This window comes from Panthera uncia, assembly GCF_023721935.1.
Source record: "Panthera uncia isolate 11264 chromosome B2 unlocalized genomic scaffold, Puncia_PCG_1.0 HiC_scaffold_24, whole genome shotgun sequence".
NCBI lineage: Eukaryota > Metazoa > Chordata > Mammalia > Carnivora > Felidae > Panthera > Panthera uncia.
The window spans coordinates 104,521,539-104,537,203 of NW_026057580.1; the positions used below are offsets into that span (position 1 = coordinate 104,521,539).

At 42.7% G+C, this 15,665-nt stretch overlaps 1 protein-coding gene across 1 annotated transcript in view; it reads left to right on the forward strand.

The window, feature by feature from the left end:
- Positions 1-15,665, forward strand: part of CCDC170 (coiled-coil domain containing 170) — a 90,247-nt gene that overhangs the window by 47,296 nt on the left and 27,286 nt on the right. Inside the window, exons 5-6 of the mRNA XM_049654671.1 lie at positions 2,609-2,926; positions 11,673-11,873. Coding sequence (XP_049510628.1) covers positions 2,609-2,926; positions 11,673-11,873 — 519 coding nt within the window. The remainder of the gene's footprint in view (positions 1-2,608; positions 2,927-11,672; positions 11,874-15,665) is intronic.

Consider the following 15,665-nt stretch of genomic DNA (forward strand, 5'->3'; position numbering starts at 1 on the left):
AAAAAAATTTTTTTTAACGTTTATTTATTTTTGAGACAGAGAGAGACAGAGCATGAACGGGGGAGGGGCAGAGAGAGAGGGAGACACAGAATCGGAAACAGGCTCCAGGCTCTGAGCCGTCAGCCCAGAGCCCATCGCAGGGCTGGAACTCACGGACGGTGAGATCATGACCTGAGCCGAAGTCGGACGCTTAACCGACCAAGCCACCCAGGCACCCCAAGATTGTAGTTTTTAAGTAAAACATGTAGTTTCGAATTTATTATCACCAGCGCTGATACTGGTTACGGAAATGGAGCAGCTATTGTATTACTATCTGAGAAAGAAATCTGTAAAGTCTTAAAATATTGTATTTGTGATAAAGTGCCCTTGACTCTACTTTAAGGGCTGTAATTTAATTAGCAGTAGTGAAGCTTCTCCTTACGGAAGACTAGAATCGAAAGGGAGCTGGGAAACGAAGCTGTTGCCAGGACCTTGAGAAGCAAAGTGTCTCACAAAATAGGTTCCATAATCCATAATTAGTTTAGCCATTACATCTCTGAAAAGGGCAGCCTTCTCTAACTACCTATCCACTCAATGACTTTTATTTCAAATTGTTGCTGGAGGCTTCCTTGATTAAAAAATCAGAAGGAAAAAAAAGTAAGATAGCCTCTTTTTTATAAGACCAGTGCTCTAACCCCTGAGCTGTGGAGCCAACCACAATATATTCTCTTTTTTATAAAAAGTAAAGAAGTAACATCTTTCCTGTCTTCAAGCTGTTGGTGGAGATAAATTCTTTTTAAAAGTCCAGTTCTGATGCAAGACGGATGAGTGCATTTTAACTAGTAGCCTGAAATGTTGTTGGCCTGTTTAGATGTGGAATCTGTTATTCAAAGATACTGTTTGCTTTTCGTTGTTTTTGACTCTAACATAGTATTAAAAACTTGTTTTTTTTTAATGTCTATTTTTGAAAGAGAGAGAGAGTGGGGGAGGGGCAGAGAGAGAGGGAGACACAGAATCCAAAGCAGGGTCCAGGCTCTGAGCTGTCAGCACAGAGCCCGATGTGGGGCTCGAACTCACGGACCGCGAGATGATGACCTGAGCCGAAGTCGGACACTCAACCGACTGAGGCACCCAGGCACCCCAGAAAGAGAGAATCTTAACCAGGCTCCATGCTCAGCATGGGGCCCAATGCAGGGCTCGATCCCCTGACCCTGGGACCATGACCTGAGCCAAAATCAAGAGTTGGATGCTCAACTGACTGAGCCACTCAGGCACCCCATTTTTTAAAACTGACCTTAAACTTGTCCTTTTTTTTATGCGTCTTTGCACCATTCTGGATTATAGTAAATAGAAGTAGGTACACAGGTAGCCTCCCTTATGCCCTTCCTTTATTTTTGTGAACCTAACAATACCCATTGTATTCTTTAAAATTACTGTTCCCGGGGTACCTGGGTGGCTCAGGCGGTTAAGCATCTGTCTTCAGCTCAGGTCATGATCTCACGGCTTGTGGGTTCTAGCCCTGCATTGGGCTGTGTGCTGACAGCTCAGAGCCTGGAACCTGCTTTGGATTCTGTGTCTCCCTCTCTTTCTGCCTCTCCCCTGCTCACACTCTGTCTCCGTCTCTCAAAAATAAATAAACATTAAAAAAAATTTTTTTAATTATTGTTCTCAGTATGGTACTTTATTTCCCTCTACTTTTATTTCTCCCACCCGCCAAATAGATATTTCTGTCTCTTTTCTTCAGGTTCTATCAGTTTTATGAGACAAAAAGATACACAGTAAATGCATAGTGAAAGCAAGATCTGATTCTCCTTTATGCAATGATGTTTTTATGAAAATGCTACTGTATTATTTAAAAGAGTATTAAGGAATCATCTTTATTCAAACAATTTTAGTGTGTAGGTAGGACTCTGAGGGTTTACTGTTTCTTCAAAATCAATTTCCATGTATATCAAACTTTACAGCAGATAATCCTGTAAACATTTTCTGAATATGGATTGCCTCTACCAGATGTTAGCCAACAACTTGTTTTTGTTAAGTCTTTCCAGAGGTCCACACAGAAAAGGCTTATATGCCAGTTTCCTTCTTTTCCTGGCCCTGGTTTTTTATCCCTTCTCTTTTTTTAGACACCTAAATTTACCTGACAGAGCCCTTAAAATTTAATTTTTTAATTAAACAATTTTTAATGTTGGGGTACCTGGGTGGCTTAGTTGGTTAAGTGTCTGACTTCGGTTCATGTCATGATCTTGCAGTTCACAAGTTCAAGCCCTGCGTCGGGCTCTGTGCTGACAGCTCAGAACCTGGAGCCTGCTTTGGATTCTGTATCTCCCTCTCTCTCTCTCTCTCTCTCTCTCTCTCTCCCCCCTTCCTCCACTTGCTCTCTGTCCCTGTCTATCTCTCTCTCTCAAAAAAAAAAACATTAAAAAATAATTTAAAAAAAATTTTAATGTTAAGCCTTTAAAATTTACAATTTCTATGAAGAGATGGTGGGGAATTTACAGTTAAACAGGGAATGTCATGATTTAATCCTAACTCCGTGAAGTCAGTAGGCAAGGTAAACGGAAAGCAAATGCTGGTGTCCCTCAGTGGCTGCTAAGGTACCTGTCTTCTCTTTCTGTACTTGTTTCAGGACCTGCTCAGTGCTGTAGAGACAAAGGAGGCTCTTGAAAGGGAAGTCAAGCTCTTCCAAGAAAGGCTGCTTGCTGGCCAGCGGGTCTGGGATGCCTCGAAGCAGGAACTGAGCCTCTTGAAGAAAAGCTCTTTCGAGTTGGAGAAGAGCTTGGAGGCCAGCATGGATGCAACGGCAACCTCGAGAAACCAGCACTCCTCGTTTAGGGAGAAAGTCGCAGCGCTGCTCGGGGGCAACTGGGGCACGATTGTGCCCACGGAGGATGCTATTTTGGAAAGGATCCGAGAAATGACCGGCCAGGGAGAGAGCAGGAAAAGTGTGAGTGGTGACTTCTGAGATTCTTAAGGACAGTAGTTTGCTGAGTTAGTAAAAGTATCATTTAAGTGTGGTTTTTATTACTTTCAGCTGTATGTCATGCTTAGGGAGCCTGGGGAGTCACTCAAATGACAGCTAATGACAATGGGGGTTCTGGAGTCAGACCTGACTGTACTGAATCCTGTCTCTACTGCAATACTCGCTCACTGCAGGTGTGCCATGGGCAGGCTCCTGAGAACCTGTCTTTGAGATTCTGTGTTCTCACCTGCTGGACGGGGAGGGCTGAGGGGCCACACCCCTTATCTGAACCCCTTGAGGCCCAATGTGTTTTTGAATTGAGAATTTTTCAGGGTTTAGAAAGGTGAAATAGTACAGGGAATGGTAATGGAGGGAGCTCTCTTTTACACATCCCTCCTCAGTGGGGTCTGAGGCGGCACCCCAGAGTGAACCACATTCATCATTCTGCAGCAGAAGCTGTGACAAATCCATCACACAGAACACACCAGGACTGTGAAGAGCTTTGTGTCACTTCGGGTCAGGGTTTTCTGCCAGCTCCAGTCAGGTCAAGCTTTATCAGCAAGTGAGTTATGAAAAAAGCTGTCTGTTTCCAGATACTTTCGGATTTTGGAATTGCACGTAAGGGTTACTGGGCCTGTAAGAGTATCTGCCCCATAAGGTTATTGCTTGTTGCAAGCAGTAAATGAAAAAGAAGATTGTTCTGAAGTCCTTAATGCAGTGCCGGGCACACAATGATGATAAATATTAACTATCGCTACCCTTGATTCTCCTCATCTCCCTCCTTCTCTTCATAACGCATTGGTGCCTGGGACAGTCTTTTAGGGAACCTGTTGAACAAACGGAGATAGATGTTTGGATTCATATATATGACTGAAGCTTGTTTAATATTGCTATCTTGTTTATACTATTAATAATTCTCCTTGGGGCACCCGGGTGGCTCAGTCGGTTAGGCGACTTGACTCTTGATTTCATCTCAGGTCACAATCTCATGGTTCATGAGATGGAGCCCTGCATCCTGCTCTGTGCAGCAGGGAGCCTGCTTGGGATTCTCTCTCCCTCCCCACCTGCTCGCGCTCTCTCTCAAAATAAGTAAAAAAACTTAAAAAAAAATTCTCCTTTACTGTCTAGCTTTGCTTAGCAGAGTCAACTTCAGCCTGACTAAATTACCATCAAATGCAAATTATTGAAGCCCTAAGTAATGAGGTTTTAAAGTAAATAATATCCAAATTCTAGGTGTAACTCCATTGTGATCTACCTCTGTGAGTTCATGTTGGTTCAAAGGAGAAATTGCATTTTTCCCTTTTTTGATGTTTCTAAAATACTCAGAGCCATCACTAACTCAGAGTTCAGGGTGGCATTTGAAAATTTCCTTTAATGATAAAACATTTTCAATCCCCTTTAAAAAATTCTCCAAAATTCATGTGTGCTCTTAGGAGCAAGTCAGGTGACCCCTTTGTCCAGGTGTAGGGTTCTCTTTGAGGATATAAAATGTGCAGGTCTCTGAGGGTAACTCAGTTTTTCTTGTGATTGGTCCTGGATTGCAGAAGAACATTACTTCCAGGACTGAGAACAATTTCATTAAGTTATTTACCTTGCCTAGTAAGAGATGCACTTCAGTAGCTAATGGTCCTTAACCATTTCATTTTATTGCTTCCCTTTTCTGGTTTTCCAAATGTTTTCCTGAAACTATTTTAATTCAGCATGTGAAGCATGGCATAAAATTGTCAGCGTGATGTATATGTTTATTTTCTGAAGCAAAATGATGTAAATTGGTTAAGCTGGCTATGCCTTCCCCTACTCCCCAGAAAAATCAGAATGATTCAGAGTCTTTTTAGTGCCTTTGTCTGCCTTTTCTACCCTGTAATTTTTTTCAATAGCTGTTCTCACTATTTAAAAGCCCGAAATCAAGCGTATAGCTGGCATCTTGTGTGACTCATCTTCAAGTAAAATCAGGAGAAAATGGATTTCATATATTGTCTTAGAAATGTTTCTAAAGAATGGGAGCTTTACAGATTGATGAATCTGTTTGTTGAGGGGGCCATACACCCCTGCCAGCTGCCGTGGTTAAACACACACTCAACAGTTGCGTAACACCCATGCGAAGGCCCAGTGGTGGGTTCAGGCCGGGCCTGGCAAATTTTGCCGCTTCATGTAGACTCCTACTTTGTGAACCTTGCCTTTCTTCTTTTCCCTGTTGCTGTTCATTTTTACTCTCCTATGTTTGCAGTTCTCAGTAGAATTCAGGACACCACCCACACGCTTTCAGTAAGTCACTTCTACTTGTTCCTGGCTTTTCTGCTTATAGCCAAGTCAAATTCTCTTTTTAAAAGCTTTACTGTTTCTGGGGCGCCTGGGTGGCTCAGTCGGTTAAGCGTCCGACTTCAGCTCAGGTCACGATCTCGAGGTCCGTGAGTTCGAGCCCCGTGTCGGGCTCTGGGCTGATGGTTCAGAGCCTGGAGCCTGCTTCCAATTCTGTGTCTCCCTCTCTCTCTGCCCCTCCCCCGTTCATGCTCTGTCTCTCTCTGTCTCAAAAATAAATAAAACGTTAAAAAAAAATTAAAAAAAAAAAGCTTTACTGTTTCTTGGGGTAGTGTTTCTCAGTTTGGCACTATTGACGTTTCAAGCTGGATAATCCTTTGTCATGGGGCTGCTTTGTATGTACATTGTAGGGTATTTAACAACATCTCTGGCTTCTACCCAGTAGGTACCAATGCCACTATTTTCCCTCTCCATTTGTGACAACCAGTGATGTCTCCAGGCAAATGTCCCTGGAGGATGAAATCACCCCCGGTTGGAAACCAGTCTCTTAAAGGAATGTCCTGCTGTTGGGTTCCTAGGAATTCTAAATGAGTGTTTCGATGATGTTTAGCCTTGAAATTTCAGTACACTTGTAACAGGTGTTTTTGAAATAATGATGTCTTGCACAATGACAGAAAGTTGTGACATTTTCAGATTCTAGTGTAGGTTTTTGAGGCAAACATTTTTTTTTCCTTACTTAAATTTTTTTTTTAACATTTATTCATTTTTGAGAGTGAGAAAGATAGACCATGAGTGGGGCAGGGGCAGAGAGAGAGGGAGACACAGAATCCGAAGCGGGCTCCAGGCTTTGAGCTGTCAGCACGGGCCCAACGTGGGGCTTGAACTCATGGACTGCAAGATCATGACCTGAGCTGAAGTCGGATGCTTAACCGACTGAGCCACCCAGGCACCCCTTCCTTACTTTTAGATGTTTCCTAACCAGCTCATCATCTGGATGAGAAGTGACTATGTACAGAGAGGACAGGACCATGATTGATCTCTATGTCATTTCCTAAATTGAAGACAATTCATACAAGCTTACACACGATTATCTAGACAGCTCTTTTGTTCTTCTTTAGGCACACATAAGGGTTTATTTTGTCCACTGGAGTGTTTCTTGGTCCAGTGGCTCCAGGTGAGCTGTGGGGACCCAGCCTGATGCCCTAAAGGACCTGAGACGTGCTTTACAACCCCCTGCTCCCTCATCTGATCTGATCATTCTGCTTTGTTCCTAATTCTCCCAATACACAAAACCAAACATTTACCCAGAATCTTCGGCAGACTTCCACTATCATTTCATTGCCCCAGATTATGTTACATGGTCACGCCTAGCTATGGGGGCACCTGGGAGAGTGAAAAGATAGAGATTTTGGCTCTCCTGGCATCTACAGTGTCGTAATTTCCTAGGATGGCCATAACAAAGTGCCTCTAACCTGGTGGCTTAAACAATAGAAGTGTGTTTGTATTGTCTCCCAGTTCTGGAGGCTGTAAATCTAAAATCATGATGTCGGCTAGGTTGGTTTCTTCTGAGGCCATAAGGGAGAATCTGTCCCAGGACTCTTGCCTGGCTTCTGGTGGTCTCAGGTGGTCCTTGGCTTATGAATGGCATTCTCTTTACATCTTCACATTATTTTCCTTTTTTTGTGTGTGTCTCTGTGTCCACATTTTCCCTTTTTTATAAGCACACTAGCCATATTGCATTAGGGCCCAGCTCTGTAAAGACTGTATTTCCAAATAAGGTCACATTCTGAGGTACTGGGGGACTTGAACATACCTCTTTTATGGAGAACCCAATTTAACCTGTAACAAAAGTCGACATGGGGCACCTGGGTGGCTCAGTCAGTTGAGAGAGCCCGACCCTTGGTTTCAGCTCACGTCATGATCCCAGGGTTGTGGGAATGACCCTTGTGTCAGTCGGGCTCTGTGCTGAGTGTGGAGCCTGCTTGGGGTTCTCTCTCCCTCCCCTTCTGTCTCTCTCTCTCTCTCTCTCTGTCCCTCAGTCCCTCTCCACCCCCTAAAAAAAAGCATACACACCGATAATAAGGAAAGAGAATTTGATTGATGTTTTATTCCTGGTCCCTGACAACATATTTTATATACTTCCTAAGTGAAAATTACAGCTTGACTAATGAGAAAAGAGCTGTGTGTCCAAAAGACACTGGTCCTTAAGTGACCCAAGTGGTTCTTTCTTCAGCTTAGAACTCTTGTGCTTTCTTTAGTTTAATCTTAGGGCAAAAGTGTATCTCTGGTGAAATCAACAACTACTTGTCCTTGGGAAGTGACTGAAATTTTTTAGGGCATTATGACTTCGCTTCCCAACACCAAGCTCCTTGTTTTTGAAGGATAATTTACTTCAGTGCCTTTTTTTTTTGTTTTTTTTTAAAAAATGAGGTATGTTTTGTTTATTATAATCCCTCTCCCTTTCCCTCGATTCCCTACATCTCTCGTGTTGAAATCACTGGCACATTTTGTCCCACGGAATATTAGGGATATGTTAACAGATGATACTAAGAAAAAGAGGAAAAAGAAAAAAGGAAAGCTTATTGACTCTTCAGAGTTCTCGGTGTGAAAACACAACACAGCTTCACAGTTTTGGTGAGACACATATGTTCACCCAGGCGCTGGCATTTGATGTTCCCGAGAACCGAGTCAGATTAGAATGTTAATTTATTTGACTACATTTATGTAAATATCGCTCTGAAAACTATTGGTCGTACATGTACTGAGACCCAAAATAAGCTTATGAAGCTACGTTCTGGGACACGTAGACTGTGGAGGGGTTCCCAGCTGCTTGCTCCTTCCTGGACACCGGAATCTTGAGTTTGCAGCTTCTTTACAGTTCAGCCGTCTACGTACCAGTGGTTTTAAAAGTCATACTCTGCTGACCCTTCAAGCTTCGTGGAGCACTCTTGGGTCCACACAGGGTGAGGATGTGGGAGGAACCTTGTCACCTTCGATATAGCACATTGCGCCTTATTTGTCCTTCCCAGAAAGGTTTTTAGTTAAAAAACAGGCTCTGTGGGCTGCAGATGGTTTGAGAAACACGATCTAGGACAATTTCTGAAGGGCCCCTTTAACGCTTTATGACAGAAGCATGGGAGTGACTGAACCAACATACTGGAGTAGGAATACTGATGGTAAAAATGGATGCAGTGCATTGAACTTCAGTCGGGTGTGAAATACTGTGCTGCTCGAATTATCTAAATTATCATCTCATCGTCAGAGCAAAGACACTAAGCTTCAGACAGGTTGATTACCTGCTTCAGTTAACATGCTGCTAAGTAGTAGAGTGGGAACTTGAGACGGGGACTGTGTGACTCCAGAGACCCCGTGCCACAGTCTGGTCTCCATCAGGATGTCCTCTTCTTTCTTCAGGGTCATTATCACTACCTTACTCATACTTTCAGCCATTGCCTGAGGTGTCATCCTCAAAATGGGAGGCTTTTTTTTTTTTAATGTAACCGGGCTATTTGCACATTCGTGCATTTCAGATTTTATTTTTTTTTAAGTAATCTCTACACCCGGGGTGCCTGGGTGGCTCAGTCGGTTAAGTGTCCGACTTCAGCTCAGGTCTTGATCTCCTGGTTCGTGAGTCCGAGCCCTGCGTCGGGCTCTGCTGACAGCTCAGAGCCTGGAGCCTGCTTCGGATTCTGTGTCTCCCTCTCTCTCTGCCCCTCCCCTGTTACACTCAGTGTCTCTCTTTCTCTCCCAAAAATAAACATTAAAAAAAAAAGGTCATCTCTACACCCAGTGTGGGGCTGGAATGCACAACCCTGAGATCAAGAGTTGCATGCTCCCCAGACTGAGCCAGCCATGCACCCCCAAAATGGGAGTCTTTCCTGATCAATTTCTCTGGCAGGCTTTGCTTTCCTCTGGGACCTTCTTCAGTGTACAGACTGTGGCTAAGTGATTACCCAGTTCTCCATCTCTCCAGCTGAGGATTTCTGTGTCTCTTTTTTCTTTGGTCTCATTCTCTTTGTTAGGTTAACTGTGGGGTAGGAGAAGTGTTGAGGGACTTCCAGGTAGAAAGACTCACTTCCTACTTGGAGTCGAATGTGAAACACATTTCCTACTGCGCAGAATCATGTGCTCTGCCTTGTATAATATGATATCATTAAACAGCCCTCCTCCCCCCGGGCAGTATCTTGGGGCTGTTGTTTGATGGCTGTTGTTTTGTAGGTGACTTTGTATATTATACCAAGACAGGCGTACCTTTCTTTTACATTGAGATCACATCGCTTATTAGTAAGTGCCAATGGTAGGAAGTACAAAATGAGGAGTTCTCAGAGGCTCATATTCTGTAATTAAAATTGAAATTTCCTTGGAGAACACAATGCCTTGGATGTGGTGCTAAGCAGCTTGCCATCAAATATTTGATTTCAAGCACCCACAGAGGTATAGAATTAATTGAATTACAGGCCTGGGACCTGGAGAGCCACAGAAGCACACGATTTGAGCATTTGGAGATGAAGTAGTCTAACCTTCCTGACTGTAGCCACAGTAAGATGCTTAAAATACGAAATAAACACAAAGACATAAAATTGCAAATATAGTATCTCACCTGTATTTTAACAGGGCATAAAAATAAATTATTTGAAAATAGTAATAGTTGTTAACCTCTGAGTGGTTTTTCTTCCTTAAACTTTTTCTTTTGTCCTTAATGAATCTTTCTTTATTTTTTAAATTTTTTTTAATGTTTATTTTTGACAGAGAGAGAGAGAGAGAGAGAGAGAGAGACAAAGCATGAGCAGGGGAGGGGCAAAGAGAGAGGGAGACACAGAATCTGAAGCAGGCTCAGAATCTGACGCGGGGCTGGAACTCACAGACTGCGAGCGAGATCATGACCCGAGCTGAAGTCAGACGCTCAATTGACTGAGCCACCCAGGCGCCCCTTTAATGAATCTTTTATAATGAGTATATATTACTTTGTAATTTTGGGGACCAGGAAAAATTCTTCCTTTCACTGAAGTGGAATTATTTCTCTGATTTGGACCTGTTGGTCCTTAACTTAAGCTCTGAGAGCAACTCAGAGCAAACCCTAGTGTTCTTCCAGATAATAGCTTTACAAAATATTTGAAGATGGCTGGAGTGTTTTCTTGCTTTTTAAAATGGTTATTGGTAGGTAAGCAGAATTTTTTTTTAACAGAAACTATAAACCCGAAACCATCAAGATATTTCAGTTTCTGTAAGAATGGTACTGAGTAATATGTAATGTCTACTTTTTTCTTTTTTCTCTTCTGAAACTAACCATCAAACATCAAACATCTCTTCTGAAACTAACCATCAAAACAAAACGCATTTTTCACCCCAAACTTGGTGTCTTTATTAAATTCAATGTTTCCTGAAGACTGGATCAGGTAGAGTCAGTTTGAGCCTTCTCGACATGTACCCGAGGTCTTTGGTAAACTTACGTTCTTATTTATAGGAACGTCAGGACAAAGAGAGAAACTCCAGGGAAGGATGGGAGCATTGGAAAAGTGAGGAGTGTGTGAAGAGAATGGGGGCCTTTAATGGAGAAACTGTGATTTCATTTTGTGGGAGAGGAGGTAGCAGTCAGATCGTCCCGCCTTCTTTCATGTAGAATTGCTGTGTTAAGTTTGACCTTCCAAATGCTATAATGATAATATCACCGTATGAGTACACAGCACAGAAGCAGCACCACTGAACTTTGGTGCCTGAGTAACTGATACTCAATGGAAAATTGAAAAAAAAATCTTGAAAAAATATCTTTATGCACTTGAATTCTGGATAAATTTACTATAAAGTTAACTCACTGTGTAATCTTTTTTTTTTTAATTTTTTTTTTTAGCATTTATTTATTTTTGAGACAGAGAGAGACAGAGCATGAACGGGGGAGGGTCAGAGAGAGGGAGACACAGAATCTGAAACAGGCTCCAGGCTCTGAGCTGTCAGCACAGAGCCCGACGCGGGGCTCGAACTCACGGACCGCGAGATCATGACCCGAGCTGAAGTCGGCCGCTCAACCGACTGAGCCACCCAGGCGCCCCTCACTGTGTAATCTTTAATCCGCCATATATGGTGGAGGAGTTTCTCTGGAGAATGACACTTGCATAGGTTTTAAAAGCACTTTCTGTCTGAACTTTTTTTCCAGTTAAGCTTTGAGGCTCCTAAATTAATGGCAGTTTTAGGGGTATGTAAATATCACCCATAAATATTTATCGAGTAACCTGTTTAAGGAATTATATAAAAATGAAAAAAAATACCAATAGAAGTATTTTATTAGGTAATGAATACAGATTTATTTCAAGCAGAGGCAGATACAGCTATCAAATTACCTGTTTTTTATTTAATTTTTACAAAGAATCTGGAAGTTGGTGTTATAAATAGTTATGTTGCTTGGGTTGAGCACTAGATTTGAACACTTTGGTGCATCCGAAACAAGGCTTATCCTTGTCTGTTTCTTTGTTTCCAGATGGTCTCCCAGCTTGAAGCCCGAATATCTGAGCTTGTTGAACAGTTGGGAAATGAGTCTGGGTTTCACCAGAAAGCTCTTCAGAGGGCCCAGAAAGCAGAAAGCAAGTTGGAGACTCTTCAGGGTCAGCTGACATACCTGGAGGGAGAGCTGGCTTCTGGAGATGTTTTGCGAGATAACTTGGATTTTGAGAAACAAAAAGTAATAACCCGAGGGTATCTGTGGGGAGAAACATCTGTTGCAGTTTAAAATTTTACCTGAAATGTTCTGAATTTTACAGTACTTCAGTAGAATGGTTAAGTCTGCATAATGAGTAAATGTCAGGGAACAACGTCCTGTTTTGGGGTGTCTTCCTAGTACTTAGGGCTTTCTTGATTCGGATTAATCCAGTTAAACTCAACAGGTATTTGTTGAATGCCGGTTATGTATGAGACCCTGAAGGTTTGAGGGCTAAGGTCTGAGTAACACACAGTTCTTGATCATAAAAGGCTCATAATGTACTTGAGGAGACAGACATTCTAGTCATTTGCTGTAACTATAAAGCTGTACGTGTTGTAATGGATGTATTGATTGACAAAATGCTGTAGGAACTCAGTGAAGGGAATGATAACTTCTGGATAAGAGGAGGATTTTTACAGGGGAGAGGGCAATGGAGTTCACCCTTGAAGGATAAGTAGGATTTTAGAGGAGCGAGGGTGCAAATACTGTAGGGGAAACAGTGCGAGCAAAGGCGTGAAAGCTCCTAAGGGCATAGTGTAGTCATAGTGCGGAGGGATTGTTCCAGTGTGGCGAGAACACAGCATTCCGGATGGGGTTGTGGCAGGAGAGAAGACTAGCATGGTTTGGATGACGAAGATTCTTTATTCTAGCTTCTGTAGAATATTAAGTGTAGTAAGTGATTTTGAGCATTGCGGTGTTTTAGGAAGATGACGCAATGTCACAGTGAAGCTGAAGTCACAGCAGGGACAGACTCGGGAATGCTAATGGCGATAACCCTGTGTGAGAGAAGGAGAGTACAATGAGAAGGGGCCCCCACTTATGACCTGACCGTGGGGAGACCATCTGTGACCGTCCAGAGGTAGTTAGAGTGGCGGAGAGCAGAAGCCAGTTTGCTCCGGGCTGAGGGGTGAGTGCGGAGGAAAGGTTTGAGTGTAGAAGTAGATTTTTAGGAAGTCTGGTGACCAGAGAGAAAAGAGGCATGAAGCAAGACGACTGAAGGAAGATTTTATTGGCTGGAAGGGGAAGGTACATGGTTGTGAGTCACAGGAGGAAAAAAAAGAGAGAGAGAGAAAAAGAAATGGGATTGGGATTGGATTTGGCATGAAAAATAAATACCCTTAGGTTAAAAAAAATATTCTGGAAACACTTTCATCCTCATTTTTCAGCACTTCGGAAAGCCAAGGAAGCATCATGCCTGCATGGAGGGTTGGATAGGCAAAGACACGTAAGAGGTCTGTGGGAAATCCTAGTCTAAGTGGATGACACAGGTAAATGAGAACCCAAGAGTTAATTAATGGAGGGAGGTATAAAATTCAGCAGGAAGTTGGATAAAGTTTCCTGTTTCTGTGAGTGAGGAAATGAGCCATCTTCACACAGGAGGTAGCATCACGAGAGGCTTTAAAGAATGAGTAGGAATTTGTTAGGCAGAAGAGGTGGGGGAAGGGATTCACACTACCAGAACAGTAGGAGGAAGGAAAGAGTGGAGGTGTGACCTGTTGTGACCTGCTGTGACCTGCTCAGGAGACCAGTGAGGCACAGGGAGACCGAACATGGTGCCTGGTGAATCCAGAGGCGTGAGGTGGCTCTGGAGACGCGTAAGAATAATTGAGATAGGGAAGGCTAGTTGCCCAAGGCTTTATCCTGTAGACAATGGGAAGCCATAGAAGGCTTTTGAATAAAAGAAAAGATTTCTCCGAAGGCAGACTGGCTTTGAGGGCCTAGAGATGAAAGGTTAGGGAGCCCAGCTAGGGGATTGTTAGAATAGATAATTAGAATAGAATAGAACAGTTGGTAATAAAGATTTGGACCAGGTAGTGGGGTTATGAATGAAGGGGTAGATTTGACAAATTTGGGAGGGTGAAGAGTATCTGAAAAAGATGTGTTGATTGAAAATTTGAGTTTGAAAGGAAATGTTGCGCCTGAGTATAATGTGTTAAATTGGAAGAAATCTGACTGCTGGGCTATCTACCTAGATGTCCCATGAACACATTGCACTAATCATTTTCAAAATGGAAATGATCACCTCTCCACAAATTTGCCCCCTCCTGCCTCAGGGATGATGATGTAATCTGCCTCCAGCCACCTGAGACAAAAGCCCCAGGGTCATTCTTAATGCTTCCCTCTTCTTAACCAATTCCTAAACACTGTAAATTCCATCTCCTTAACATATCTCAAATGTCACCCCCCCATCTCTATATTTAGCGGCAGTGCTCTCACTCCAAACATTATAATCATTTGTATGGACTGTCCAAACAACCTTCCAACAACTCCCCACTGCTGCCAGGGAGGTCTTAATAAAATGTGTGTCTAATTTTTCTTAAAATTGGCCAGGGGCTCTCTGTGGCCTTCAGGCTCAGCTACAGATTTCTTTTTTCCATGGCTAAGCATTCTGTGACCTGGCCAGATCCCCTCTCCAGGCTTTCCATCACCCGTGATCCCTCCAGCCTATGGTGGCAAACTCCAGGCTTCAGGGGACTAACAGGGCCCTGCAAGGGTGTGTGGTGATTGATCTCTGAGCCTGAAGACATCCACATTCAAATTTATAAAAAACAATTGGATGGCAAAAAAAAAAAAAAAAAAAAAATTGGCGGCCTCCTTGGCATCCTATATTACATGTTGCTGTTCTCTCCGAGAAAAAGTTCTCCTTACCTTCTTCACCTGGTAATAGCTGTCCCTTGAAGACTCACTTCCAATGTCATTTCCTCCTTCCCCTTCCTTAGAGACTTAGTTTTCCTTCATGCAACATGTGCGTGTGTCTGTCACAGCACTTACTGCCCTAATGTCTTCTGTCTTCTCTAGTCAACTCCAACCTTCTTGAGATCAGAGGAAATCTTTTTTTTTTTTCTTTTTTCTTGGTTTCTCCAGCAATTAGGGAAGAGTCAATAAATAGTATTTAAATTGTGAAGAAAGATCTAAAAAGCAAGAATTTTAGGTAGACTGGTGTCTCTTCCCTTTTTATTTTTCATTGTAATGACTCATTAATGTTCGCTGAGCTTGTGCCAAAAGAACTCTCAGTTACAAAAGCAAATTATGTAAATGGATTCCACTGTGGCATATATTCCGTAGATCACCACCTCTGAACTGCACGTCCTAGTATGGATGACAGGCATGTAAAAGTGAAAAGCAAAGTTGTACAGAGTTTAAGTTTAAATATAGGTAATTGAGGTGCACACAGAATAGAATATATTTATGCTAAACTGTGATTCAAAGAAATAAGTTGTACAGGAAATCCCTCCAGTGACCCTACCCTTTTGAGGCATAGCCGAGATCTTTGAAATGGGCCCTTGCTCTGTGGGGTGTGGCTTGGTCCTGTCCTTATCCCATTTTGCCGGTTGTAGATCCTGGCATGCTACGTGGATGGGTCACATGTAGATGTAGCAAGAGAGACTTTATGCTTCCACATGGAGGGTCCTGGTTCTATTTTATTTACAAAACAAACAATAGCAATTATTTTTACTTTCATCCATACCTTCAAAATGAATAATTCCAAGGGGAGTGCTGACAACAGCATGAAGAAGTGAGAAACTGGTGATGTGGAAACAAAAGTAGCTTCTGGCCTTGGTCTTGTAGCCCAAGACAGCAACCTACCACCGTGTGGCACAGCAGATAAGCAGTACTTCCCGTGACCGTGCCTTACAAAGAAGAGATTACACTCTAGGTATGCCGCTCAACAAAATTTGAAAGTACTCACTTACAAATAATTTCATCTCGATGACTAAAAGTATCGATAGTTCTGGGCTTTATACTGGCATGCTTCAGTCACCCAGGAATCAT